The sequence below is a fragment of the Pleurodeles waltl genome, chromosome 4_2, assembly GCF_031143425.1.
Source record: "Pleurodeles waltl isolate 20211129_DDA chromosome 4_2, aPleWal1.hap1.20221129, whole genome shotgun sequence".
NCBI classification, from domain to species: Eukaryota; Metazoa; Chordata; class Amphibia; order Caudata; family Salamandridae; genus Pleurodeles; species Pleurodeles waltl.
In genome coordinates, this window is record NC_090443.1 from 624,275,196 (window position 1) to 624,301,724 (window position 26,529).

The 26,529-nt window shown below is 43.4% G+C and overlaps 1 protein-coding gene across 2 annotated transcripts in view; it reads left to right on the top strand.

Annotated features, from left to right (window-relative positions):
- The window catches only part of TTLL7 (tubulin tyrosine ligase like 7), a 950,867-nt gene that overhangs the window by 813,101 nt on the left and 111,237 nt on the right, over positions 1–26,529 (top strand). For both annotated transcript variants that reach the window (XM_069232204.1, XM_069232205.1), the window contains 2 exons: positions 227–307; positions 21,389–21,549. In XM_069232204.1, the coding sequence (XP_069088305.1) occupies positions 227–307; positions 21,389–21,549 (242 nt within the window). The remainder of the gene's footprint in view (positions 1–226; positions 308–21,388; positions 21,550–26,529) is intronic.

Below are 26,529 nucleotides of genomic sequence, written 5' to 3' on the forward strand. Positions count from 1 at the left end.
AAATTCACAAGGGGTCACAATGAGCGCTTTGTGATCTGTAATTGCAAATTAAACACAATTTGGATATGAAGGCATGCAATAAGATTTCGTTTGTCAGTTTTTTTGTATGTTGCATTAAATTGCTTAATTAATATGAAAAGTAAAAGAATAATGTGCCAACATTCTTTCAAAATATAAATATGTGTTTTTATTTTTAATTTCTTGCCTGTATTTTTTGATTCTGCAGATCAGGGACAACTGGAAACATCACAAAGCGAAAGTTGCTTCTTATTGGTTGATAAAATTAGACTCTTCAAAGCAAAGAAAGGTGAGGCTCATTTTCAACACCACGCCCATGTTTCTGCTTCATAGAAAGCTGTGGCAATGTTCATATGTTTGTAACATTACAGGTTGAATGATTATCATTTAAGGAGATGTCATTAAGGTTCAGGAACAAGTCACACCTCAGTTGTTCCAGATCATGGGAAATCGCATAAGTATATCAAAACGGTTTTTAATTCACTGCATGGCCAAAATGAAGGACACAACCAAAATTATAGACATATATCATTTTAACTGCAGGGCCACGTTCATGAATAGATTTCTCATTCTCAAACCCTGCCCTTATCTGAATTTTGAAATATGCTTTGTGAATCTCGGTGCACAAATTCAAAAATCCTCGTGAGTCACAACGGAGAAAAGTCAGCATGAACACTTAACGCTCCTTGATAAGTACAACAAATGTCATAATGCAGGCCAACTAATCGTGAAATGACTGGCTCTGGGAATCACAAGCCAAAGGCATTCAGTACCTGTTTCCAAATTGGAATCTTTCCATGGTGAACAGTTAAAAATGTGATTCATATATACCTTTTGACTCTCATAGAGCCGGTGGCAGTCTTTAAGAACTGCGAAGATTTTGCATATATATATATATATATATATACTTATATTGTGTCCAAAAAGTATTATATGTGTGTGTGTATATATATATATATATATATATATATATATATATATATATAATTCTTTTTTTTTTTACTTAGTGGATAGTTATGATTAGGACAAACGTTTCAGTAGGAAATGAATTGATTTTGTTTTTGTTTGCTAATAAATTTGGGGCCGTTTGACAAATATTCACAAAACTTTCCTACACAGTCTCATTCACCTCAGCTTCTTCCTGGAAAGTTTTGGCTCATCCTTCAAGCAAGGGGCGAGAAAAAGGGGGGCCCCAAAACACATTTTCCTATTGTTATTTTCCATAAGAAAACTGGACAGTTATTCTGAAAAACAAGGCTGAATGAAATTGCACCAACTTTGGCAGAAAGCTAGCTCTTGGTCCAGAAAGCATGCTTCTCATTAAATCTGTAAATCTGTTTATTAGTTTTTGAGCAAATAAGGTTCAGAATTTATGTAAATGTTACACAGTGGAGGGTCTGCCGATCCCATACATCTAAAGATAAGATCTGATTGGCTGCCACCACATCAACAGAAATGTGCCAGCAGCCACTTTAAGGCTCGGGGACACAGTCCCTTGTCTTGATAAACAGTTTTTAAAAACATACTGGAGCAGAATAGAGGTACCCTGCCCCCCTAGGCAGATGTGGTGGGAGGGCAAGAGCAAAGGAATGGAGCAGGCTTCTGCTGTACCAAGAATCAGTGCTTGCTGGAGAGCTACCAGGCTTCCCAGCGGTTTGGAGCTCCTCTGCAGCCCCCTACTGTAAAAAAAAGTGTGGGTGCCACAGGTTGGCACTGGGCACCTATGTAAAAGACAAATGACAGGTTCCCACCGGCACCCAAAATAAGTGCTGGCTGATGAGCAGGTATGGGCCCCAAAGTGGATAAAACATTTGAGTGCCCCAGGTGGGATGAGGACACCCAAATAAAAAATAAAAAGAAAGAATAACGAATAAGTGGTTGGAGCTGCTCAGTTATTACTCATGTATCTAAGGAGTGGCTCGCCATCGCCTCTGAGGGCTTTTGATATATATATTTGATGTAGATATTTTGATCCTGGTGGTGCCCCTAGAAGGGGCAAGGGCACCAGGAAGATTTATTTTTATTGTTGTTGTTAGACCTGGGATCCTTGGCGTGGTCTCCCCTAACTTTTTGCCTCTACTTCCCAGGTTGTTACTGTGTGCTGTACTCTGTTTTTGCTGACCAGTGCTAAAGTGCAAGGTCTCCCTATGTGAAATTGGCTTTTCCATAAGTGGCATATTTGATTTAAATAGTAAGTCCCTAGTAAAGTGCACTATAGGTGCCTAGGGCTGTAAATCAAATGCTACTAGTGGGTCTGCAGCACTGATTGTGCCACACACATGAGTAGTCCTGTAAACATGGCTCAGTACTGCCACTGCAGTGTCTGTGTGTGCAGTTTTAAACTGCCAATTCGACCTGGCAAGTGCACCCACTTGCCAGGCCTAAACCTTCCCTTTTTATACAAGTAAGGCACCCCTAATGTAGACCCTAAGAAGCCCCACAGGCAGGGTGCAATGTATGTTAAAGGTGGGACATGCACTGATGTGTTTCACAAGTCCTGACAGTGAAATACAGCCAAATTTGGTTTTCACTCTTGCAAGGCCTATCTCGCTCTTAGGTTAACATGGGGGTTGCCTCTAAATATTCTTAAAGTGCAGCTTCCTTTTGAGAGCAGATAAAAATATAGAGTTTGTGGTCTCTGAACTCACAATAAAAAAATGCATCTTTTAGTGAAGTTATTTTTCAGACTGTTAGTTTGAAAATGCCTCTTTTATAAAGTAGGCATTCTCTTGCTTTAACCATTCTGTGACTCTGCCTGTTTGTGGATTCCCTATCTGGGTCAGACTGACAGTTGGACTGTTTGTGAATCTCTCTAGACAGTGACACAACGGGAACTGGGGTGTAGTCTGCATATCCTGATGAGTCATCTGGGCTGGAGTGGAGGGAGGAGTGGTCACTTACACCAGAAGAGGCTGTGCCTGCCCTCACACAATTCAGTCTCCAACCCCCTGGTGTGTGTCTGGGGCCCTGCGTAGGCAAGGCAAGATCTTGTAAACAACAAATACTTTTCTTTGAAGTTGGGCAACTTCAAAAGCAGAAAGGATTATAAGTATTAGACCCAAAACCCCAGATTTTACATTTCTTCAAGATTTGCTTCTGGAACCAAGAGGAACCTCTTCCAAGGAGAAGAGCTGAACAGCCGAGGAGAAGTGCGGCCCCTGGCTGTGACTGTGCTTTGTTGGGCTATCCTGCAGTTGCTGCTTCTGCCTGTGAAAGGGGACAAAGACTGAACTTTGTGGTATATTCCTGCTTGAGAAGAATCTCCAAGGGCTTAGACTGAGCTTGCCTCCTGTTTTGAAGCTTCAGGGACAGCAAAGGCTTCACCAAACAGTCTCTGAGTCTACATGCTGTTCTCTCTAGCTTGTCAAAAAGTGCCATTCCAGTTCCTGGGCCCCTGATAATGAATTTCTAGTAAAATCCTGTGAAACAACGCTGTGTGACTTCTTAAGGATGCTGCTGCACGGAACTCGTGATGCCACCTGCACCTGAAGCCATGGACCTTGCAGAAGTGCTACGACCCCAACTACATTGCAGGCCTCACGTCACCAATGCCGCTGACGTCCCCAGGAACTCACAATATCAGAGTGTTGTAGCACCGACGTTCGTGACACCTGACTCTGTTGCAGCGCTTGTGACCCTGTGATGTGACTGCGACCCCGTGAAGTAGCCCCGCAGCATCATGTCTTCTCTGGACTTCGACTTTGCCAGAGGTTCCCAGGGACTGACTCCTCACATCCGACGCCACTTCACCTCCACCGCTCCGCAGCAAGGACCCAACGCCTCTTCATGATGCCTCTGCTCCTTCCCCTCACAGCACCGGAACCAGCGCTGCCTCAGATCCAGCAACGCATCACCCCCGACTCTGTGCCCGGCCTGTTTTCCACACTTTTGTTAAGGTACTGTACCTGGGAGTCCATGTGACTCCGTAAATGGCACCAGTGGCGTAGCATTGTGGGAAGCGTCTCTGTCACGATGCCGCTTAACATCAAATTGTAGCATTGGTGCTTTTAGGCACTACTTTTGTGTTTTTAATTGCAAAAGTTGTATTTTGAATTGTGTATTGTGGACTTTTTTATTGTATTTGGCCTAATTTACTTAGAAAAATATTTACTATTTTTCTAAACCTGTGTGGTGTCCATTTTGTAGTATTTCAGTGTGTTACTGTGTGTGTTGGTATAAATACTTTAGACATTGTCTCTGGGATAAGGCTTTCTGTTCATGCAAGCCACAAGGGGGTGAGTGGAGCTAACCAGGTGTGTTTCCCCTTTGCCCTGACTAGAGTGAGGGTCCTTGCTTGGACATGGGGTAACCTGACTGCCAACCAAAGACCCCATTTCTAACAGTTGTGGAGGGTTGGAGTGAGCGTAGCAGCCCCCCAGCAACATATAAAAATGCAGTAGATCGCCTGGGGCATTGACCCCAGGAGGGCTTACCCTGTTTTTAAAAGCACTTCAACCTGGAGCTCTGTGCTCTACAGCTGGACTTCAGATTCCCCTTGACCTTGGCACCATAGCTACATTTTGTGGCTTAAAAATGTGACCAAAGAGTATCAAAGACTCCTTTATGGTTGCAAATGCTTTATTTCTAATATAATGTGACAATAAGTATTATTAAACATTGCAATGTAGGTATTTATAAAACATAGATTTAATTATGATTATTGGTGTTCTTTTCACAAAGTCAACATGTCTTCTTTTTATACGTTGATGTGCTCACTTGCTGATGAAGCCGATAGGCTTGCCTTTTATATTTATACATTTTAGAAAAGAGGGTTGGGCACCGTTGTGAGGTTGGGTGCATGCCTTGTGTCCAACCCCATGCTGCACATGGCAATGAACATCTTATTTTACATCTAAAGAAAACCCATAAAAATAAACTGAAAAAAACAACTGTTAAAGTGACGTTATAGGTAGGAATTGTAATAATACCTGACTTTATATGAGAAAAAAACTTTTAACTAACTGAATTCACCAGGTTTATTTATTTCAAATACCATAACTTGTGCCCTAAAGTAACTATAACGCACGCCTTTGCCACATACAGCTAATTACCTTGCATATTACATCAATCATGACATGTTCTATGACTTCAATGACAATATCACTGCAACATCTGAAATGACATCATTGAAGACAACACTGTCTTTGGAGGGGGCCAAGTTGTTGTTACGTTAGGGCACAAGTTATAGTTACTTGAGATAACTATAACTGGCAAATGTCAGTTTTTTGTTTAGGTTAAAACGGTTTGTTTTACCTCCCATTATCACCAGCTATGTCAGCCCTTTAACCTTTGTTTTTTTCAGAGAAATTCATCAACCATAAATATGTCCTAAATATTTGCAGAAACATCGTCCCTCTGGGTGGGGTGTCAGTTTTCTGATATTCATTCCAAAGCGGAGAAATTTTTTCAGAAGAAAGTTAGGACATATAATTTATTTCAGACAATGCTCTGGTATTTTCTGGTACCACAGTGGCACAGTGGTATATGGTACCTTTTTTTAAACATGCCATTTTAGCACATTCTTACCAGATGCTTACAGTTAGTGGTAGGTTTGCATATAAGATCTAAGTTGAGTGGTGACATTATTGTTTATGCATGTCTCACTCTTAAATGGACCTGAAGTCATTCAGGAGTCCAGAATGCACTGAGGCCCTGATTTATACTTTTTGGGGCAAAATTGCACTAACACAGTTTTACAGCAAAAAGTTTAGCACCGGCTTGCACCATTTCTGTGCACCAGCCGGGCACCATATTTATGGAATGGTGCAAGCCAGTGCAAAGGGTAGGCTAGTGTAAAAATAAATGACGTTAGTCGGGTGGGGCTAGCGGTATGGAAGAAGGGCGATTTGCACCCAAAAATGACGTTAGGCAGGTTAGAGTAAAGAAAATGATTCTCACCTGCCTAAAGTCATTTATGGCGTTAAACCTACCATGCCACATGACTCCTGTCTTAGAAAAGTCAGGAGTCATGCCCACCACCCCAGTGGCCAGCACAGGGGACAAGGGTCCCCTGGGCATGGCCATTGCCTCACATGCCATGTATGGGGCTCTATTTCAGGGCTCCCTATGGTACTTTAAAAAATTAAATAAAATACTTACCTGGGATGGGGCCCCCCCTTCCTCTGCTGTCCCTCTGGTGTGGGTGGGGGTGTCCCTGGGGCCTGGGGCGGGCACCTGTGGGCTTATTCCATGGTGTTGCACTATGGAAATAGGCCCACAGGTCCCCTAACGCCTGCCTTGACCCAGGCGCTGAAAAAAACCTCCATCTTCTGAAGGCTGTCTTCCTTATTTTGTGGAAGCAGATATAACTGCTTACCCACAGCCCCCTCTTCCAGCTATGTAGATTTGCTCTTGGCATCAGACTTTGCTGTAAGGTGATCTCTGTCAGGTGACTATTGAAGGGATGATACTTTGATTACTCGGTTGCCTTCTTTTTGTCTACAGGTGAATAGAGTTGTGGTGTCACAGGGTATAAATGATTAATTAATCAATCAAATCAAATGAAACACCTCCTTAATGTTTTTTTTACTTTTCTTTCTATGCAGTATAGTTTATTATTTTATATGCAGTATAGCTAAGCATTTGTAATACAATATTTGTGTATTTGCCCATTTATTACTGGAGGTTTTATTTTGAGATTGAAATTGAAAAGAATTACTGTCTTGCAACATTGCTTTAGTCCTCTTCCAGTCTTAACCCTTGGAAGGTGACACTACTAAGACAAAGAACTATTTTTAACTCATATTAAAACATTGGAATATTGGGAGCTCCATTGGAGACAATGGAGTGCTCTGGGCTTTTACTGGCCGGTAAAAGACCGAGCATCAACATTCCCATTTTCTTTGTTCACAGCATCAGCTGTGAACAAAGGCCTCACAGAGCCTGAGGGGATTTTAATCCCCTTGGGTTCCGTAAGGACTTCATTTTATTTATTAGAACATTGTGCCCTCAACTGGCAGAATGTTCTAATAGCCTTATAGCCCATCGTAGCTGGGCTATACTGGCCATTAAAGTCCTGCTCCCTTGTTCGGCTCAGGCCTGTAACGCGGGAGCGGGCCTTTAATGGCAGGTAGAGCCTGCTACGGCGGGTTCTAAGGCTATATTAGAACATTAGAATGTTGACAGCTCCATTGAAGATCATATTCTACCCTCAGTATGTGGAATGTTACAATAGCCTTGTTGGTTTCTGTTTGAGGTTGTCAAAAGCCCTCTACTTCATTATAGGCCATCGCCTGCTACTCAGGGCTAGAATTCAGGCTCTGGGCCTCTAGCAGCTGATAAAGCGCTCGTCATCAAGCTGTAAGGTTTCAATGTGATGAGAAGAAATCCTACGAGGTACATGAAGTTCAAATAAAACTATAATACAGACACTACAAGGACGATATGCGCAAAAGAACGCCCTGGTTTTAATACCTGACATATGACAAACTGGATAATCATAACCAATCAATTTGGAAAAGTATCGCTCAGTGTTAAATAACCCACAGGTATCATGTCATACTCAGCTCTGTCCTTCTCCTTTGGAATGCAAGGCGAAGCAGCAGATGCGCTGTGCGCCCTGGAGAATATCAAGTTTATTACAGACGGAAATGAAGCACTCAATTCTGCCTGGACCGAGGAGGGTGTTTCAGTGTATACTGTGCCAGAAGCAGCATTAAATATGTATTAGATGGCAAGTGGATCGGATAGAAATGGCATCCTATGCCAAGGTATGCCACAGCTGGCATGTCATTTTTAGTTACATTGCATTAAAAGGCCTTTTATCGCGCTAATATGTTTTAATAACATTGAAGCAGATAAAAGTCAGCCTGCTGTGTCCAGCTTTCCGTTCTGGTCTGTTGCCAGTTGTGATACTTTGTGTTTCAGGACATGCATGCGAGTGCCAGAGTCTGACTTGAAGAACGCGGCGAATATAACTATAACTATAACAAGCAAATTCTAGGTTTTTAGCTGCTCCGACCTCTCCCCTTCCCCCTCCTGCCCCCTTTGATTTTATTTAGCACACTCTTTTTGATTATTTTTTTTAGAATAAGATGCATACACAGTGAACAGACATACTAGAAAAACAGAGCTTGATTCGCATTTTAGTGAGTGACTTATTTCTACCGGCCTACTTGCCAGCCTCAGTTGGCAAAATGTTGATCTTCACATTCCTTTGAGTTAACGGTGCCGCCCCTAAAACAGCACACATCTTGACATCGAATGAAAAGAAAGTGTCTTTCCACAAGAGGTTTGACAATACAATTTGGCTTTTTCATATAGGACCTGATTCACAGTGAAAGTTAGAGAATTTGCTCTTGCGTGGCCACTCCTGCGAGTAGGGCAAATTTACTACCTGCATTGACGTCACAAAGTTTTCAAGAAGGTCTCTCTGGCACGTGGCAGCTGCTCTGGTTGTAGTTTAAAGGAGTATTCACATGCAACACGTTTGGGTGCTCAGAAATATAAGTCCACCTTTGCAAATTTGAAAATGTGTTAATTTGTTCTGTATGAGGAAAACCAGCCCGTCGCTATCGAGAAACATCTTCCGTTCAGCCCCACTACTTTTGGAAACTAAAAACAAATTTACTCCTGTCCTTCACAAAAGAATGTCTTCAACCATTTTCTGGGTTAAGAAAAACCGCAACCTACTGAGCTGAGACAAATCTCACCTGCGACTGCTGCAGGTGATGGCTCTCAGTCCAGCTATTGCCAAAGTACTTCCCAGTCTGAGGAAAGACCAGAGTAGGATACACATCTTATTGCCAATTGCCTCTAATAAATCTAGACAACAAAAATACTTTTTAAAATGCTAGCAAATCCCCTCTCTCTACTCATGGAAAAAATTGTATTCCCTGGCCCAGCCTGACATCGTGCCACACATGTCAACACCAATAAACCATAGAACAGTTTTCTCAGTAGTTATGGACCTTGAGACGGAGGCAGCTATGGCCTTACTGGATGCAGAAAAGGCATCCAACTCTAAGGAATGTACTTTTCTAATGACCACTCTATTGAGATTCCACACTGGTTCCTCAAGCTCTTATATGAACAGCCTGTGGCCCGGTCCAAGCTAATGGTCTCACACCAGACCCATTCCCAATACTTAGGACACATGACAAGAATGCTCTTTGTCCCCCCTATTATTTGCAATGGCAATGGACCCACTGGATCTATTCTTACAGGAACGGCATATTTACAGGCTTCTTTAGTAACACAAAAGGATGATGGACGGAGTGCTGAAACTTTTCAACCACTTACCCACAGTCACAGATCTGGGTTTAATCCATCCAGCCATATGCAAATCAGTCGTGACCCTGTTTCCTATGGGGCAGTCCAGCCCAAATTGCCAGGCGAGGTCCTCCCCGGACCGGAAACAAGCATCCTGGGACCGGTTTCAGGATATCACCCTTCATCAGCCAGGCTTGTTTGAATCCAGTGGCACTGTGAGCAATGGACCCACATCTGGGCATGTCCCTCCCACTTAGAGCAACTTTAGCAACACAAAAGAATAATGGATGAAGTGCTGAAACTTTTCAAACGCTCACCCCCAGTATTTTTGTGATGTTGCTATGTGCGCCCTATGTGGCTAGGGTCAACAATCATTAGTTCAGGGCACCCAAAAGTGCATAAATTGCCAAAAGGTTCAAACATCTCGGAGGGCCTTACCACCTTAAACTTAACCTTTGTTCTCCTCTTCATTTCCCAGGGAATGAGTCAATAACAGTGGGTTCCCAACCTCAGGATGGGATGCAGATACAGGTTTTTGACAGTTTATTACACTCTAACCAATGATGAGTCAAAATACCAAGCCAGTCAATTCAATTCATAAAGCTTTATTCAGCACATATAAATGACCATAAAAGCATGAACAAGGAAAAAAGAAAAGACAACAGTACATATTTACAAAGACATTGCAATTAAAACTTACAATTATTAATTATTGTTAATGGCTCATTGAATAATACATATGGTCACTCATAAATATATAAAATGAATAATAAAATACATTAGAAACTCATACTTTTCCTGGAATTGATGCACTGATTTAAAAAGGTGGCAGTATAAAAACAAATATCTGCCGATTGTAGATAAAAAATTAAAGCCATGGCATGTTTAACTGTATGTGTTCCGTATTTAACAAACAGAAGTTTCAAAAATACTATACGAAAACATGTATACAGTTTACAGAACAGCAGAAGGTGCACAGTGCTCTGTGTAGATACATTATCGCACCTACATGGCCCAATCGGGTGTTTCTTAATGTTTGGATGGGCTACTAAACAATGTGCCATCCCAAATCTTAGTCTGGTTAGCACAAATTTATGAGAATTCCTAGTCACCATAGTTAGGTAAGATGGAAAACCCTCCATTAGATTGTATCTATTATAGAAAATGACGGAGGACAATGATCCGGCTATGGTTGCTCGTTTCCTTTCTGCATAAGTTAGAAATATACTTTTCATTTCTGATTTGGAGATCGTGGTTGCTGCACTAGGATTATTTAAAATATTCAGATTAAAAATGTCTGAAAAACAGACAACAACATATTTAACCCAGGGAATATCTTGATATTTATCCAAACGTAGGCAATCCTCAACAATAGTCCTGTTAAGTAGCTTCTCATCGCCAAGCCAAAAAGACCGCCAGATCATCAATGGTTTAAGTGATATCAGATCAGTTAAATAATTAATGGCTAATTCGCGATGGCTTAATTCAGTTGAGGCAGAGATGGGCAAAGACAGGAGCTTTTTTAGAAACATATTTTCCTCCAACTGTAAGTTGTAGGTACAGCTATAACCCCATACTCCTGCCCCATACAGAGCAATAGTCACACATCTAGCTTGGTAAATCTTGAGCATATCCCTGGTTCGACGATCCCCAACTTTTGCAGCAAATCTATAAATACCATAAGCATTTTTTGCCATTTTATTCCGGATGTTATTAAATTCATTATTCCATTTCCTGTCGTTAGAGAAGGTAATACCTAGGTAACAAAATTTATCCACCTGTTGCACCTTTTCGCCGTCTATAAAAAAGGCATTTAACGTTTTGGCTTTAGCTCAGCAGGTCATGGTATACGTTTTGCCCTTATTAATTACTAGTTTTCTATCTTTAATAAAGGAGGAAAAACTATCCATTAGTCGTTGTAATCTGACAGGTGTTCGAGAGAGTAAAACAGCGTCGTCGGCATATAATAACACCGGCACCGGAACACCGTTGATCTGAGGAGCATCAGCATTAACCTTTTTTAAAATATCATCAATTCCATTAATAAATAAAATAAATAAGAGAGGTGCCAAAACACAACCCTGTCTAATTCCTCGTGTAACACAAATTTTTGGAGTACATTCTCCTCTGGTTCCAAAACGTACGTTGGTTTTCAATTTCTCGTATAACCTAGCGAGGAAAAAGATTATACCTTCTGGGGCTCCTAAATTTAACAGAGTTGGCCATAAAATGGAATGATCTACCATATCGAATGCGCTGCTCAGGTCAGCAAAACAAAGATACAGGGAACCGGGTTTCGCTTCAGTATACTTCCCGATCAGTAGATCAAGATTGATGCACTGGTCGAGCGTACCTCGTCCCTTCATAAAACCATACTGGCTATCAGCCAGTATGCTATCCTGCTCAGCCCATTCCTCTAATCTTACTAACATCACTCTACTCATAACCTTGACTGAAGAGTCAAGGAGAGAGATCGGGCGGTAATTCTTAGCATCAGATCTACTTCCCTTTTTATGAATTGGCACAATGATTGATTCACCCCAAGTTACAGGGGCCCCGGCACACACGGCAACATTAAAAACAATGGTTAAAAGGGGGCCCCAGACATCTGGCGCAGCTTTATAAACGCCTATAGGTACCCCATCCGGGCCCTGAGCTTTCCCTCCTTTACTAGCCCGTATACCATATTTAACCTCACTAACGGATATATCCAAAGGCAGAGTAGGCCACTTATTGGGACTAGGATCATTGTCTTTATCAGAGTCAAAAATGCTGGAGAAATGTGCAATCCAACCCTCGCTAGAAACATTAGAAGTCAACTGTGGTGTTTTTTCATCCCTTAGAAAAGGCGAGTTGACTGTGGCCCAAAATAATGTACAATTTGATAATTCAGCAGCTTGGTTGAGGGAATCCCAAGCCTGTTGCTGCAGTTCACCCTTCCTCTGTTTGAGCGCACATTTATATTCCATTCTTAATTTATTTACCAGTTTTTTGTCCCTGGGCCTCGCTGCTAAAGCCTGCTTGAGGACAGTTAGTGCGGAAGTGCAAAGGTGATTAAACCATCTCGGTCCGTTCCTACTTTGCCTACTATTGCGACTGGTAAACTTGGCATCAATAGCTTTATTAATTTGGTTAAAACAATATAAAACCCTCTCAGAGTCAGAACTATTTTTTAAAATAGAAGCAATGTCCAGCAGGCTCTCATTAATTATGGAGCTAGTTAAATCATCGGCTCTTTCACCAATCCATCTTAGCCTTACACCGTTAGTCCTATGTGGTTCTACATTAGAAATAGTAATTCCCACATCCACCGAACTACCGGTCCAAAGGGTAGTGTCCAGAATAATACGGTTATGGTCACTTAGGGTAGTTACTTCAATTCTTGGTGGATCACAGTAAGAACTAATATTAGAAGATGTGATCACATGGTCAATGACCGAGCTGGTGTGCCAATATTTAAAAGTGGGAATGGGTAAACCATTAACATCTTTACAGCACTCCACTGTTTCCAGGTCATAACAGCCCATGAACTTATGCAGTGCTTCCCCATAACTGTTATGTCCAAAATGCGGGACATCCCAGCCGGCACTGTTAGTAACCCCACAAACCATTTGTGTAGACAAATCGCACAAAGTAGTATTGAAGTCCCCTACCCAGATGAAGTCAAATACAACATTCTGTTCCAGACATAGATTTTCGACAGCGCCCGCTAAGTCTGTTACTACTTTGACCCGGGTAACATCAAAAATGTTATTATAATAGTTAATCAATAAAACATTATGGTCTTTGTCATCCACAAGCCAGAGGATCTGCACAAGGTCCCCTACAGGTATATACTTTTTAACCACAATAGGACGACAGATCGTTACAAGTATAAGGAGACCGCCTTTCGCTCTACCTATACCACCTCCCAACGCCGGTAAATTGTAAGAAACGAATCCCTCATAGTTAACTTCATCTTTACACCATGTTTCTTGAAGACATAAAATGTCATGGGCATTAATAAACGTTAACCATCCCGGATCCCTCTCCTTCGATTTCAGCCCTGCCACATTCCAACAAACAATAGTAATAGTATCCTTACCCCTAACACAATTACTATCAGGCACCATACCATTGTTTCGTCCCCAATTCGCATTCTGGTTTGAATTTCTTATGTCCCCACAATCAGGCGGTGCCCTTATATCCACCGCCAATTCAATTTCTGTGTTGTTGGGCATCTCTTGGGCCATGGTATTCACACAGGGAATAATAATCACCTGGGGTAAGAACTGCCCTCCCTCATTGAGTCAATCATTTGCATCCAGAGAACTTAGGGGTTGAAACCGGTTTTGCATTGAAATATCAGGGTATAGCCTGTGTGTAGCAGGGCATAATCTACTTCCTCTACTCCCATAAGGGGCATTATTATGATGGCTGTAAAAGAAAGCAAGCGAGCGGGCACACACATTATTATCAGTAATTGGTAATAAGGCAGCTCTTATTAATACAGTGGCAGCATGTTGAGGGTGTTTAAAGTTTATAATGACACAGTCACCACTAAAACTTTTCTTAGAGCTCCCTATCCAATTTACCCTTCTGGTAGTCAGAACTTGATCTGAGAGTTCAGTTGGGAATCCACAATGCCTGTGCATCCAGGAAACGTTTTTATTTTTTAAAGACTCGTGGGTTTCCTGATGATTCCCCTTTGCAACAGGGGGAACATTAGCTAAAACTACCACATATGGTGCGCAGTCAGGAGGGAGATTAATGGCGCGCCTTCGCCTTACCTCAGTCCAATCCTCTTTTCTATCAGGTATTAAAACAACCTGGCTATCATTACAGGCTAAGGACTGTGCTGTCGGGTAGTTCTGTAAAACACTCATACTAATATCTAAACCTGTAACATCACCGGGAGGAGCAACCTGAGTATCATGATCACTTATTGTTATTGGGGCTGACACACTATCTACTTCCACCAGTGTTGTTTTGAGGAGATCGCCTAATCTATTAACCTCCGCGGTTAGCTGATCAATTTTTACCATAAGAGGTTTGACAATACCCTTAATCTTTAAGTCAATAATACTTACTAAGTTTTTTGTTTTTTCTGCATCTAGTTTAACGTCGTCGATATTTGCCATATTATCCTCATCCTTATCTGGATTCTTGAGTGGGCTGACTAATCTTTTTTTTGCGGGCCGAGCTCCCCCACATTTAGTCTGGGTCCTTCTACATGCTCTAACCACTCTAGGAAGTGGGGTGGGTGGATGTTGCACTATGGGGTCAGTAGAAACCTCTAGATCGGCTAAGGTAGAAGTATTCTGCATAATCATTTCCCTATCAGGAACACCGGAATTAGTGCAGACACTACTACTGTCATCCAGAGCCAGTGGAGCCAATGGAGCAGGTGAAAGTTGCACACTAAATAATGGGGGGGGGCTGCTAAGCCCTAGGGATTGTCTCTTCTCGCAATTAATTTTACTAACAATCTTCACTAAATAATTATCCAATGTCTGGGGTATAGAGGGGACTTTTTGCTTTGACATGCTTAACAGTCACTAATTATCACTTTAAATTCGAATAAGGCTTTTCCAAATTACGCACAAATAATAAGATAATAAGGGCTGCTTGAAAACAAAATGTGATATACACAACCTACATACAGTCCCAAAAAAACACTTAATGAACTCTCTCAGTGTACAGGTATACAGGTCACAAAGGTCAGCCGCCTGTATAAACCAGAACCTCGTCACAAACTGTCCGCCCTTTATCCGGGCACAGACACCGAAAGAGCCTGGTCTCGGCAGTATACAAACACCGACAGAGCCCCTTGCTCTGCTCCGTCTTTGCTCCGTCTTTGCCTCCACACCTCGTCACTGTCTCGCCTCCCCCGCCCGGAGTCCGCCCGGAGTCCGCGACCCCCCGCAGCCGGCGCCGTGCACGATCTCACCCCCGGAAACGTCACAACGAAAGACGGGCAGCCGCGGATCAGGTCAGTCTGTGGGCTGTCGATGCTTCGAAGCGAGCAGATTGGCTGGGGGAGGGCACTTGTAAATAAACGAAGAACCGGAGTCTCAAGATGAGTCGGTAAGTTAATTCAGACCAAAAAGGGACCCGCGCACTTAGCTGCCTCTCCGTCCTCTGAACAATGCATAAAAGCGGGTCTGCGAAAATGGGAGGCCAGTCAAAGATAGATAGCTCCTGCTCCTAATCACTCATTTTAATCCAAGGTGGCGGTCAAGGCTTCCATAAAACGAGCAGCTACCTACGCAGCAGGAGCTTTTTGTCTCCAGGCGTTAGTGTCTTCCCCAGGATGCGCAAATCCGCAGTAGCCCCAGCCCCCGCCGATGCACCCCACTCCTACCGGCTAAGTTGTCTTCGCGTCGTCTGATGGTCTCTCGCTGTCTGCCAGGATCCAGGTACCTGGACCGAGACGGCACTGTTACAACCTTGCTGGGCGCCCGGGTTTCCGTTTCTCTGGGTCGCCGAATCGCAGTCTGAGCCGGGGCCGCTCCAGCCTCGCCGCTCTCACCTGTGGCCGTGCTCGTCCGCCTCTACCCTTCTAGGCACGCGAGCCTCCGTTGAACCGAGTTTGTGCTCTGGCTCTCACATGCACCCCCCCAGGAGCTCCACGATCTCCGCTTCTGTCTTCTGTTAGTGAGATGAGGGCTGTGAGATGAGGGCTGTTTCCCGCAGATCAGTCCATGGGGTGAAGGGTCAGGGCCTTCTGTGCTGTGTTGTGGACTACGGCTCATCTACCGCTGCCTCTCCTCCGGGAGCCACTAGAGTCTGGAACCTCGGTTGAGCTGAGCCGGGCAAGAGCTGAGGTTGAAGCGCTGGGGCGGGTGTTGACGGGTGTTGACGGGGTCAGCGCAGTCTCGCCTTGACTCACACCCCCCTTGCTGCCTGTGAAAGCCTCCCACCGCCTCGGTGCCTCGCTTCTCGCTTCTCGCTCGCTCCTCGCAAGTTTGTGCGCCGTGTGACGTGAGCCACCCGGCACTAACGTCTCCTGCCAGTCATTAGTAGCGTTTGGTGATAGTCCATCAGAAGAAGCCATCTTTTATTTAATTAAACCAGAGGTTTCGGTAGTAATAATCTGTTCTTTTAAAAAACCGTATGCATTTTAAAAACGAGCACAGTGGAGACCATGTTGATTTTCCTTTCATGAATAGGTCCATCCATAGTGGCAGCTTGGCTCTTTTTGACATACTCGACAATGTTCTCTCACAATAGCAACAACGAAGGTAACATGGCTTGATACTTGTCAAGAGTTAGATCCACAACTGAGAAAAATAAATGTCCTAATCTAACCTCTTATTGACTTGGTTCCTTATAGGGACGTACGTAGCCCGAGTCCGAGTTCTTCACCTTCAAGCCAGCCTTTGCCCTTAACTAGGGACCTTCAATAAAGTGAAATATCGCATAAATCGCAAGAAGCAACTACATACCAGTGCAATAACTTAAGGAGGACTAAAACCACTCAAGAACTATCCGACAAAATTCAGTTCAATGCCTGTATCTTCTCTTCTAAATAAAATTTGAGCAACACAGCCCACTCCTTTACCGCTCACTTAGTGCACATGTGCACATAATCCCACCCTTGCCCCGTGATTTGCTCCAGCTGACATGCTATAGTAGTGCAAGGTGTTGTTTTCTCTTGCATTGCCGGAGTTATGCAGGGCTGTTGGACTCATGGGCGACTGTGGACTGGGAGTCACCTGTCAGCCATGTCTCCCTGCAGCAGTCCTCACATGAAGCTGAGGCACCGTTTCACAGATTTCAGGTCCAGACCGTGACTTGTACACTTAGGAATTACTCTGGAACTGAAGTCACCCATGATCGCTCTACACATTGTGCCACCCCAGAGCAGTCATCAGTAAATTCTTGATTCATACATGTCCATCCTCCATACATATCCTTGATTAATACTGTAAAGGCACACTTGCTTTAATTGCATTTTCGTAGGGTTATCTTTTTATTTCTAGAAAATCATTTGTAGCTTTTATCTTACCTGTATAGCGGAAGTTCCTTGTTCTGAACTTGCCAAGCCGCAATGTTTATGGTCACAGTTCCCCGAAGGTGCCACCACATGTTCTCTGATGGGCAGAGACCTGAGGCACTCATCTGTTAATGAAAACGCATTTAAATGCCCAGTAATTTGTATTGCACTTCATGCTGTCATTCAACCTATAGTTAAACTTTTCCAGATTAGGCAGGTGTTAGAATGCAAGGCAAATGGACAAGAAGTAATTTGCCTAGAAGCAGATATTGTTATCGAGTGGAGAAGCACGGATTAGAGCTTATTTCCCTTCGACCTAAAGTCATTAATTTAGCCACTGTAGCAGAGATTCTGTAGGCCACTTATTCATAGCACGTTATGTTAGCAACATGTTAGATGCATGTATCCAGTTGTAGTTCAGTCAAGCTAAAATGACTTCCAGAAATCTACTCAGCTTGTCCTCTTCTATGACCTAAGTGAAATACTGATTAATACTACATATGTGAATGTAAAAACATGTCACACTCCAAGCTAAACCAGGAGACACTGGGACAAAATGCAACAGCAAGAGGCTAAAGAAACGCAAAAGCCTTATGAAAAATGCATTGCAAAACGTCCGAAAATATTTATGCATCTCGTGGAGAGTAAATTATATCAGATCTGTTCATTGTGAAATATGGCCTTCTACAATCGAACATTTCTCTAGGCCGGGAACTGCTACCATATCTCCTCTGTCTTCCTTTCCTGATTTTTGATGAACGTCAGTTAGTTGTAAGAAAGTGTACTATCTGTTTCTCTTGGCTTGTCCTTTGGTACCCCTGGCCTTTCCCTTCCTATCTTTGGACCAGTGGGTCATGACGCCAACAACAGAAAGTAAAAGTAAACGAGCTGGAAGACCACATTTGCTCTCTGTAGTTTACAACCTTTGCCATTTCTTTGCTCTCATCAGCAAATAGAAGGCAGAAAAGGGGTTAAGGACATTACACTGTGTCATATCAGTGCTGTCTTCAAAAGGCATGCAATGTCCTTTCTGCAATGACTGACATTCTCACGAAATGAAGTCCTATGCCCAGACAGTGCCCCTCTACAATTCTGGAAACATCTAAGTTCATATAGCTGGCAGCAATCATCTTGTAGTAAGGGGGCATTAGTAAACAGTAAGTTCTCAGATAGCCCTAAAATATCTGAAGGAAGGCACCAAAGACACTGATCACACAGATGCCTATACTCAAGTCACCTTGCTGCTCTGCCCTGTGCCAAAGGCAAAGGAATGGACTGTATATATGGCATACAGCACATTTTTGCCCTTCCCCCCATACTGGCACCGCAGAATGCAGCACACACAGCAAGAAGAAAGAATGAGGAGAAGTAGTGATATTTGTCCTTGTCCTCTTGGGGAGGTGTAAGGTTTTGTCTCATCGCCAGGTTTACAAGGTCTTGTAAATATGGGGAGCCATCAGAATCCATGGGTGCTGCACGGAAGCAACCACTGCAACACCCATGAAATGCCTCCCTAATTCAGGGTAAGGCAACACAGAGATTTGCACTGCCTTGCCTTACCGTACATCTATGAGGCCATTCAAAGCCATGCAACGTGGCTTTGTGTGGTCTCATAGATATGATTTATAGGTTTGTGCTGCTGTTGCATCACAAAAAGTGATGCAATGGTGGCTCAAGGGTCTCGTAAATATGCCCGAGTCTCCTACCATCTGGCATCAGTACCTTGAAATTGTAGTTTGTATTTGCTAGTTTTTCACTCTATTAAATGTTATATATGTTCCTTTCTAAAATAAAATTAGGAATGTATTTTTCTTTAGATACATTTCTAATTTTGTAATGAAGCCATGACATAAAAAATCTGTACCAACAATGATGTGTCTAAAAGCTAAAGTGTGCAAAATATCTGTGGCATAAAGTTCTAGACTGGTGCTGCATATCTGGTCATAAGTTTGTTTCTTATTATTTTCACGCAGGGGGTTTACATAAGGTAATGAGAATAATGTCACAACATCTGTTGCCTTTCTTTTACGCTGCATGACAAGCAGAAATCTTTATTATATGTATCTACTGTTTTCACTTGTACATTGACTTTAGGCGGAGTGATATCCATATTAAACGCCAGATTTGTACAATAAAAGACCTTTGAGCTCAGTCGTACTATCCCTCTTCATTGGTTACCTTTCCACACAGGATTTTGTCTTCTCTTTAAACATGTTCGTACAGGACTCGTACACTTTGAGAATACATACTCCTACCTTAACCAGACTGACCTGACGACTGCAGAGACTAAACAACCACATCTGATGCAAACCGTCCTTCTAGAAAAAGCCCTATAAAACCTCATATGACGGCACACAGATAAATGAAGCAAACCAAAAAGCACACATCACATCTCACACCATCTTTCAGCGTGTCCTCTAATTAAAGCCCCTCCAAACCTCGTTGGGCCTCATGCAGGCAGATTTAGCTAAATAAGAACCACCTGGAAGAATGTATAACTGGAAACCAGCTCCTCTCATACCAACCAGAAACACTAAAATGCTATTCTGACACTCAGGAGGATCACAGAAAGCTAACCGTATAATTCTGAGGACCCAAACTCAGGCATTACTCATAGGAGTCGTGAGGTGTGACGATTTACCCTACAATCTGACTCTTTTCCAGAGGATGTGAGCAAATAGCCTTGAAAAGCCCCAGGTCAGTACATCAAAGGGAGAGAAACACATGTTGGCTGTCCAGATAAATAATTATCTACTGTGCACTGTGCAGTTTAGCATCAAAAAGTATACCGCCAGCTAGCGCCATCCCAAGATGCCGGCTGGGCATCATATTGTTGGAATGACGTTAGCCGGCGGTAAGGCCTGGTTAGTGTCAAAATAGTTGACGCTAACCAGGTGGAGGAGGTGGAGGGAAAACTGGAGGTTGTATGTCAAAGAACGGAGCTAGCCAGGTTAGAGTCAAGAAAATGACTGTAACTTGATTAGTGCCATATTTTGGTGCACAGCTCTCATGGACATGACTCCTGTCTAAGTAAAGACATGAGTCATGAGACTTATTTCCCCAGGGCATGGCCATTGGGGCGAGAGCCATGTAGGTGGGCCCAAGTTAGGCCCCCTCTATGGCACTTAATTTTTTTTTTCATATACTTACCTCTACTTACCGGGGATGGGGTCCCCCCATCCTTAGGCGTCTTCTTGATGTGGGTGGGGGTTTCCCTGGGGCCAGGGAAGGACACCTGTGGACTCTTTTTATGGTCTCTGACCATGGAAAAAGGCCCACAGGTCCCCTAACACCTGCCCTGACCCAGGCGTTAAATAATGGCACTAATTATTTAGGCCCACCTCCCTCCCGTTCACCATTTTTACATGGAAGGATAAAAAAGGCGCCTGGGCCTTATAGTCATTTTTTTCCCGGGAACCTCTACCTTGCATCTTATTGACGCAAGGTAGTTTTCCGCAGGCAAAAAATTACTTAAAATCCAAAATTTTTACGCTAGATGGGTCTAGCGTCAAAATATAAATATGGAGCTAGGTTTGCGCTGAAATAGCATTAAAAAAATAACGCTGTTTCAGCACAAACAGAGTGTAAATATGCCCCATAGTGTTAGTTTCGTACCAAGCAGGAGATGCCCAGGCAATGATGTTTCCGCCCATGTTGCGTCATTCTTCCTCAGCAGGAGGAGGTATGTGCATTTCTTATAGAGAAGTGCTGACATTTCACAGTGGGTCTGATAATGCTATAATGGCCTCGTTGATTAAGACATCACCCTGAGCGACTGCCAACTGAATTCCAATCTAGAACTCTGCACTGACTGCTTGCCCCAGGATTTAAACCGGCTCGCTGTAAATACCGCTATTATTATATAAAACCCATTCATGAAGATGCGCATTTGTTGCTTGCCTCTCATTCTGAAGGTCAGCGCCCGTAATTTCAACAAAGCGGACCAGAATAAAAATATTAATATTTATAACGCAATTTGATGCTCTGATTTAGAAGAATGGCATGGCAGGGATGTTCGAAAATGAAATATAACACTTCTTTGGAGTCTGCCTGTGATGTGAAGTGATTACTTTGTGCCGTTTATTCTGTGTCGAAAAAGAAAACAGGGTCCTGGCGCGAGGTTTTTCCTTTAATATGCTTGTGTTTTGAAGTACCTTGATTACTTGAATTATTTTTCTGCAGGTTTTGGATATAGTCCGAGTCAGCGTTCGTTCTGTGCTGCAGCGCATCTGGAAGGTTTCTGATGTCGAATGTTTACATTTATACCGTAGTTTTAACCGTGTGATAAACCGCCTCCTGTGGAGCCATGGCCAGGGCCTGTGGAATTGTTTCTGTAATTCAGGGTAAGAACAATGTGTGTTCTGACTGTAAATCTTCGATAACTACATCATATTCAGTCATCTTGTCACATAATTTGTCTTTTTGTTATGGCACTAAAATGTTAATCTCTACACCATTGCTCATAGATGTGGGCCCATCACGACGCCCAGAGGGATTCAGCTCACCACTCCAGGATTCATTCCTTTAATGCATAATATTCAATGTTGTCTTTTTAATTGTTGAAGATTGTAGAGGTGGGGCTGGGACTGGATTATCGGAAAAGGGCATAAGGCATATTGCTGATACCTAGAGTGCAAGGCACAGCCACCAATGGAGTAGTATCACAGCCCCTTTCAGATGGCCGTGGGGCATGCCTTGGGCTACTGGGCCCAACCGTGGAGGTTGAGTCCTTTTACTCCTGATATCTCCAGGCCTGTTCTACTATGGATCCAGCTCAACTAGGCCAAGTACCTCTTTTGCACTTGACTCTCAGTGGTAGCCATGGTTGAACAATCAAGGCTCCCTCCGGGGGAGGGGTGTAGATACCGGTAAGTGAACACAACTTATAATTCAAAGTGCAGACAGTACAAACAATAAATCAATGTCCAGCTAAATACTTGCTTTAATGAGAAAAAGTGGTATCAAATTCTAAATCCACTTATGAAAAAGAAATACGACATTCAAAAGCAGCAACACAGTCCCCCTTAAGGTTAGAGCTCTAGTAGCGGCCTGGGAAATCTCATCCTACCCTTCTTCATGTAACATGGTCAAGGTTATTACCCATTCACTGGTGGCTGCAGTACGAAATGCAGGCTATTAGGCCATACTCAAGTGTTCCCTTTTGTCTCTTCAGGACTTCAGTCAAAAGTGTTTATTATGCACCTTCATCAGTGAATCTCCTGGGATCCTTGAAGACCCAATTTCAGTCTTTCCCGCCCCAGTGGTGTGCTGGTGTGCAGCGATGCAGCTAGTTCCCTCTCCTCCTGTGCTCCCAAGTCCAAATCCTGTAGGATACCCATTCAGCAGCACTATCAGTCTGTTTCCAGTGATTGAAGCTGCTACTTGGTTCAGACCTGCCACTGCAGTGTCTGTGTGTGCTGTTTTAAACTGCCAATTCGACTTGGCAAGTGTACCCACTTGCCAGTCCTAACCCTTCCCTTTTCTTACATGTAAGGCACCCCTAAGGTAGGCCGCAGGTAGCCCCATGGGTAGGGTACAGAGTATGTTTAAGGTAGGACATATAGTAATGTGTTTTATATGTCCTGATGGTGAAATAATGCATAATTCAGTTTTCACTGTGCAACCCCTACTTCTCTCATACGTTAACTTGGAGGCTGCCTTTAAATATTATTTAGATCCAGATTCCCTTTTGGAGCAGATGGAAATGTGGAGTTTAGGGTCTCTGAATTCACAATTTAAAAATACATCTTAGTAAAGTTATTTTTCAGATTGTGTGTTTGAAAATGCCACTGTTAGAAAGTAGGCATTTTCTTGCTTAAACCATTCTGTGACTCTGCCGGCTTGTGGATTCCCTGTCTGGGTCAGTTTGACAGTTGGGCTGTTTGCACCTCTCTCTATACAGTAACATAAAGGGAGCTGGGGTGTAGCCTGCATATCCTGATGAACTATCTGTGCTGGAAGGGAGGGGAGGAGTGGTCAATTGCACCTGAAAGGGCTGTGCCTGCCCTCACACAATGCAGTCTCCAACCCCCTGGTGTGTGTCTGGGGCCTGGCCTGGGCAAGGCAGGATCTTACAAACAAGATGGACTCTCCTTTGAAGTTTGCTTACTTCAAAGGCAGAAAGAAGTATAAGTAGTGGACTCAAAACCCCTGAAAATCAGATCACTTCTGGAATCAAGAGGAGCCTCTGCCAAGGAGAAGAGCTGAAGTGCTGAAAAGCTGAGGAGAAGTGCTGCCCCTACCTGTTACTGTGCTTTGTTAGGCTATCCTGCAGTTGCTGCTTCTGTCTGTGAAAGGGGAGAAAGACTGGACTTTGTTGTGCATTCCTGCTTGTGAAGGATCTCCAAGGGCTTGAACTGAGCTTGCCTCCTGTTGTTAAAATCTCAGGGCCATCGAAGACTTTCCCTGCCAGCATGTGGACTCTCTGCTGAGACTCCTACCCTGTCAAGTGGTGTCCTATCCAGTTCCTGGACCCTGGAGAGGTGAAGCTGGCAGCTAAGAACTGAAAAACCACGCAAAGACCGTCATGTGGGGAAATTTTCAAAACACCACCCACCTCACAGGCTGATAAGCGATGCGCCGCTGGCCTTGCGGCTGAAATTGACATTCCACCTGTATTGTGGCTGAAAGATTGACACAACATGGCTGGAGAAATGATGCACAACACCCACAGCGGCTGCTGTTAACGATGCAAGCCCCCACGCATTGCAGGTTCTTGACAGCATGCAACAGAATTTCAATGCAACATCGCAGAAAATCAATGCAAAGCATGGCCGGATCCAAGGTGCCCATCCGGATCGACGCATCGTTCTCTTGTGGGAGAGAAGAAAACACATGTGACCTGACGGAAGGAGGAATGATGCACATTCTCGCTTGAGGGTGAGAAATCGACGCATCACTGGCCTTTTTCAACGCACACTCACCCGTGCGGTTTTATTTTGATGCTACCCAGGTACTTTTGTGCACTAATACCGTTTTCACTGTTTTCTAAGGAGTATTCTTTTAAAAGTTCATATCTTGACTTGTGTATGTTGGATTTTTTGTCAATTTGGTCTTGTTTTGTTTAGATAAATATTATCTATTTTTTAAAATGTGTTGTGTAATTTTGTAGTGTTTTCACTCAGTTACTGTGTTTGTTGGTACAAATACTTTATACATTGCTTCTGAACGTAAGCCTGCCTGCTTGTGCCAAACTACCAAGGGGATAAGTGGGGGTTAACCAAGATGGCCCATCAGAATGTTGATGGCCCATCAATCACACCTAAGATACTTTTGTTTGTGGCTTTCTAGAGGGCATACAGAATCCCAGCTGTCAACCCAGCCCAGACATGTTTTGGAGACAGATTGCAGGCGCACAGGGCTAACGGCAGGAAAATGCGAACTTTCTAAAAGTACTGAATTCAAGGGTTGGGCCTATTTGCTCAGCAAGGTTGAACCACTTCGAAATCAAACAAGGGTGAACTGTGTTTTGTTATTGGTTTGTGTCATAAATGGGGTCCCTGGTTGGCAGTCAGTTTGCACTCTGTCCAAAGAGGGACCCTCACTCAAGACAGGTCCATAGGAGTTACACTACTAAGACAACCCCTGCTCACCCCCTTGGTAGCTTGGCACAAGCAGTCAGGCTTATTTCAAAGGCAATTTGTAAAGTATTTGTACCAACACTCACAGTAATACAGTGAAAACACTACAGAAGGGACACCACACCAGTTTAGAAAAATAGGCAATAGTTATCTAAATCAAACAAGACCAAAAATGACAAAAATCCAAGATACACAAGTCAAGATATGATTTTGTATAAGAATAAGAGTCTTACTCCATAGAAAACAATGGAAACGTTGATTTTACACATAGTACCTGGTTTGCGTTAAAAATAAAGCCGCACGGCGAGCGTGCATCGGAAAAGTCAGCGATGCATCAATACTTTACTCGCAAGTGGGCTGTGCATCATTTCTTCTCCGTTCGGGTAGGCAATGCGTAGTCTTTTACCCCACAAGAGAGCGATGCACGGATTCCCAGACAGGGCACCTCGTATCTGCGCAGGTTCACAATGACTATGACGTCCAGCGATGATGCGTGAGAAATCTGGTTGCACGGTGTTCGAAAACTGCGGTGCATGTGGTTTGTATCATTATCAGCAGCTGCAAGCGGGTGTTGTGTCGTTTCTCCAGCTGCGATATGTTGATTTCCCAGCCTCGTTGCAGGCTTACGTGATCGGTTTCAGGGTTGGGCACAGGGAAAAAGGACAGGAATGGGAAAAGGAAAAGGGGGGCATAGAGACACAGTTGACACTATTCTAATTCCACCCATTGATACAAACCAGGTGTTCTATGGTTGACGGCGGCACTAGAGTGATCCCAAGAATTCTTGACACACGACACCCAGGTGTTCCGGTGCATACTTCTCTATGCCGACTAACGTAAGTTCCTACCTTCCCCGCCCCCTTTCCCCTCACGGTACCTGTGGGTATGCTTGCATGCCCCTAAGAAAAGAAAAATAAAGATACAAATACAATCAGACAGCACTTATGTGAAAGAGGGCCTTTGTTTTCTTTTCTCCTCATGATCCCGGGTGACGAAGAGCTTGGAGGGAGTTGACACATTCCCGTAACAAATGAAATAGACAGCACCTAAGAAAGCGAATGAAAGAGGAGAGGAAAACAGGCAAAATAATAACACTGAACTATACCCAGAAGAAGACTGAACTCCTTTATTTTGTTTTCTTTTTGTTGTCGAAGGCCCCAGTAATAAACGCCATGGTCATACCCCAGATACTGTTCTCTGTGTGTTCCTACCACATATGTATTTTTACATTGTGAGTTCAGACACCGCAATCTCCACATTTCTATCTTCTCTCAAAAAGAAACTGCACTTTAAGTATATTTAAAGGCAGCCTCCATGTTAACCTATGAAAGAGACAGGCCTTGCAACAGTGAAAACCGAATTGGGCAGTATTTCACTTTTAGGACATGTAAAACACATCAGTACGTGTCCCACCTTTAACATACACTTCACCCTGCCCATGGAGCTACCTAGGGCCTACCTAAGGGATGTCTTAAATGATTGAAAACTGAAGGTTTGGGCCTGGGAAGTGGGTACACTTGCCAGGTCGAATTGGCAGTTTTAAAAACTGCACACACAGACACTGCAGTAGCAGGTCTGAGACATCTTTACAAGGCTACTCAGGGGGGGTGGCACAACTAGTGCTGCAGGCCCACTTGTGGCATTTGATTTACAGGCCCTAGGCACCTCTAGTGCACTTTACTAGGGACTTACTAGTAATTCAGATATGTCATGGAAAAGCCAATCACAAATACAATTTATACA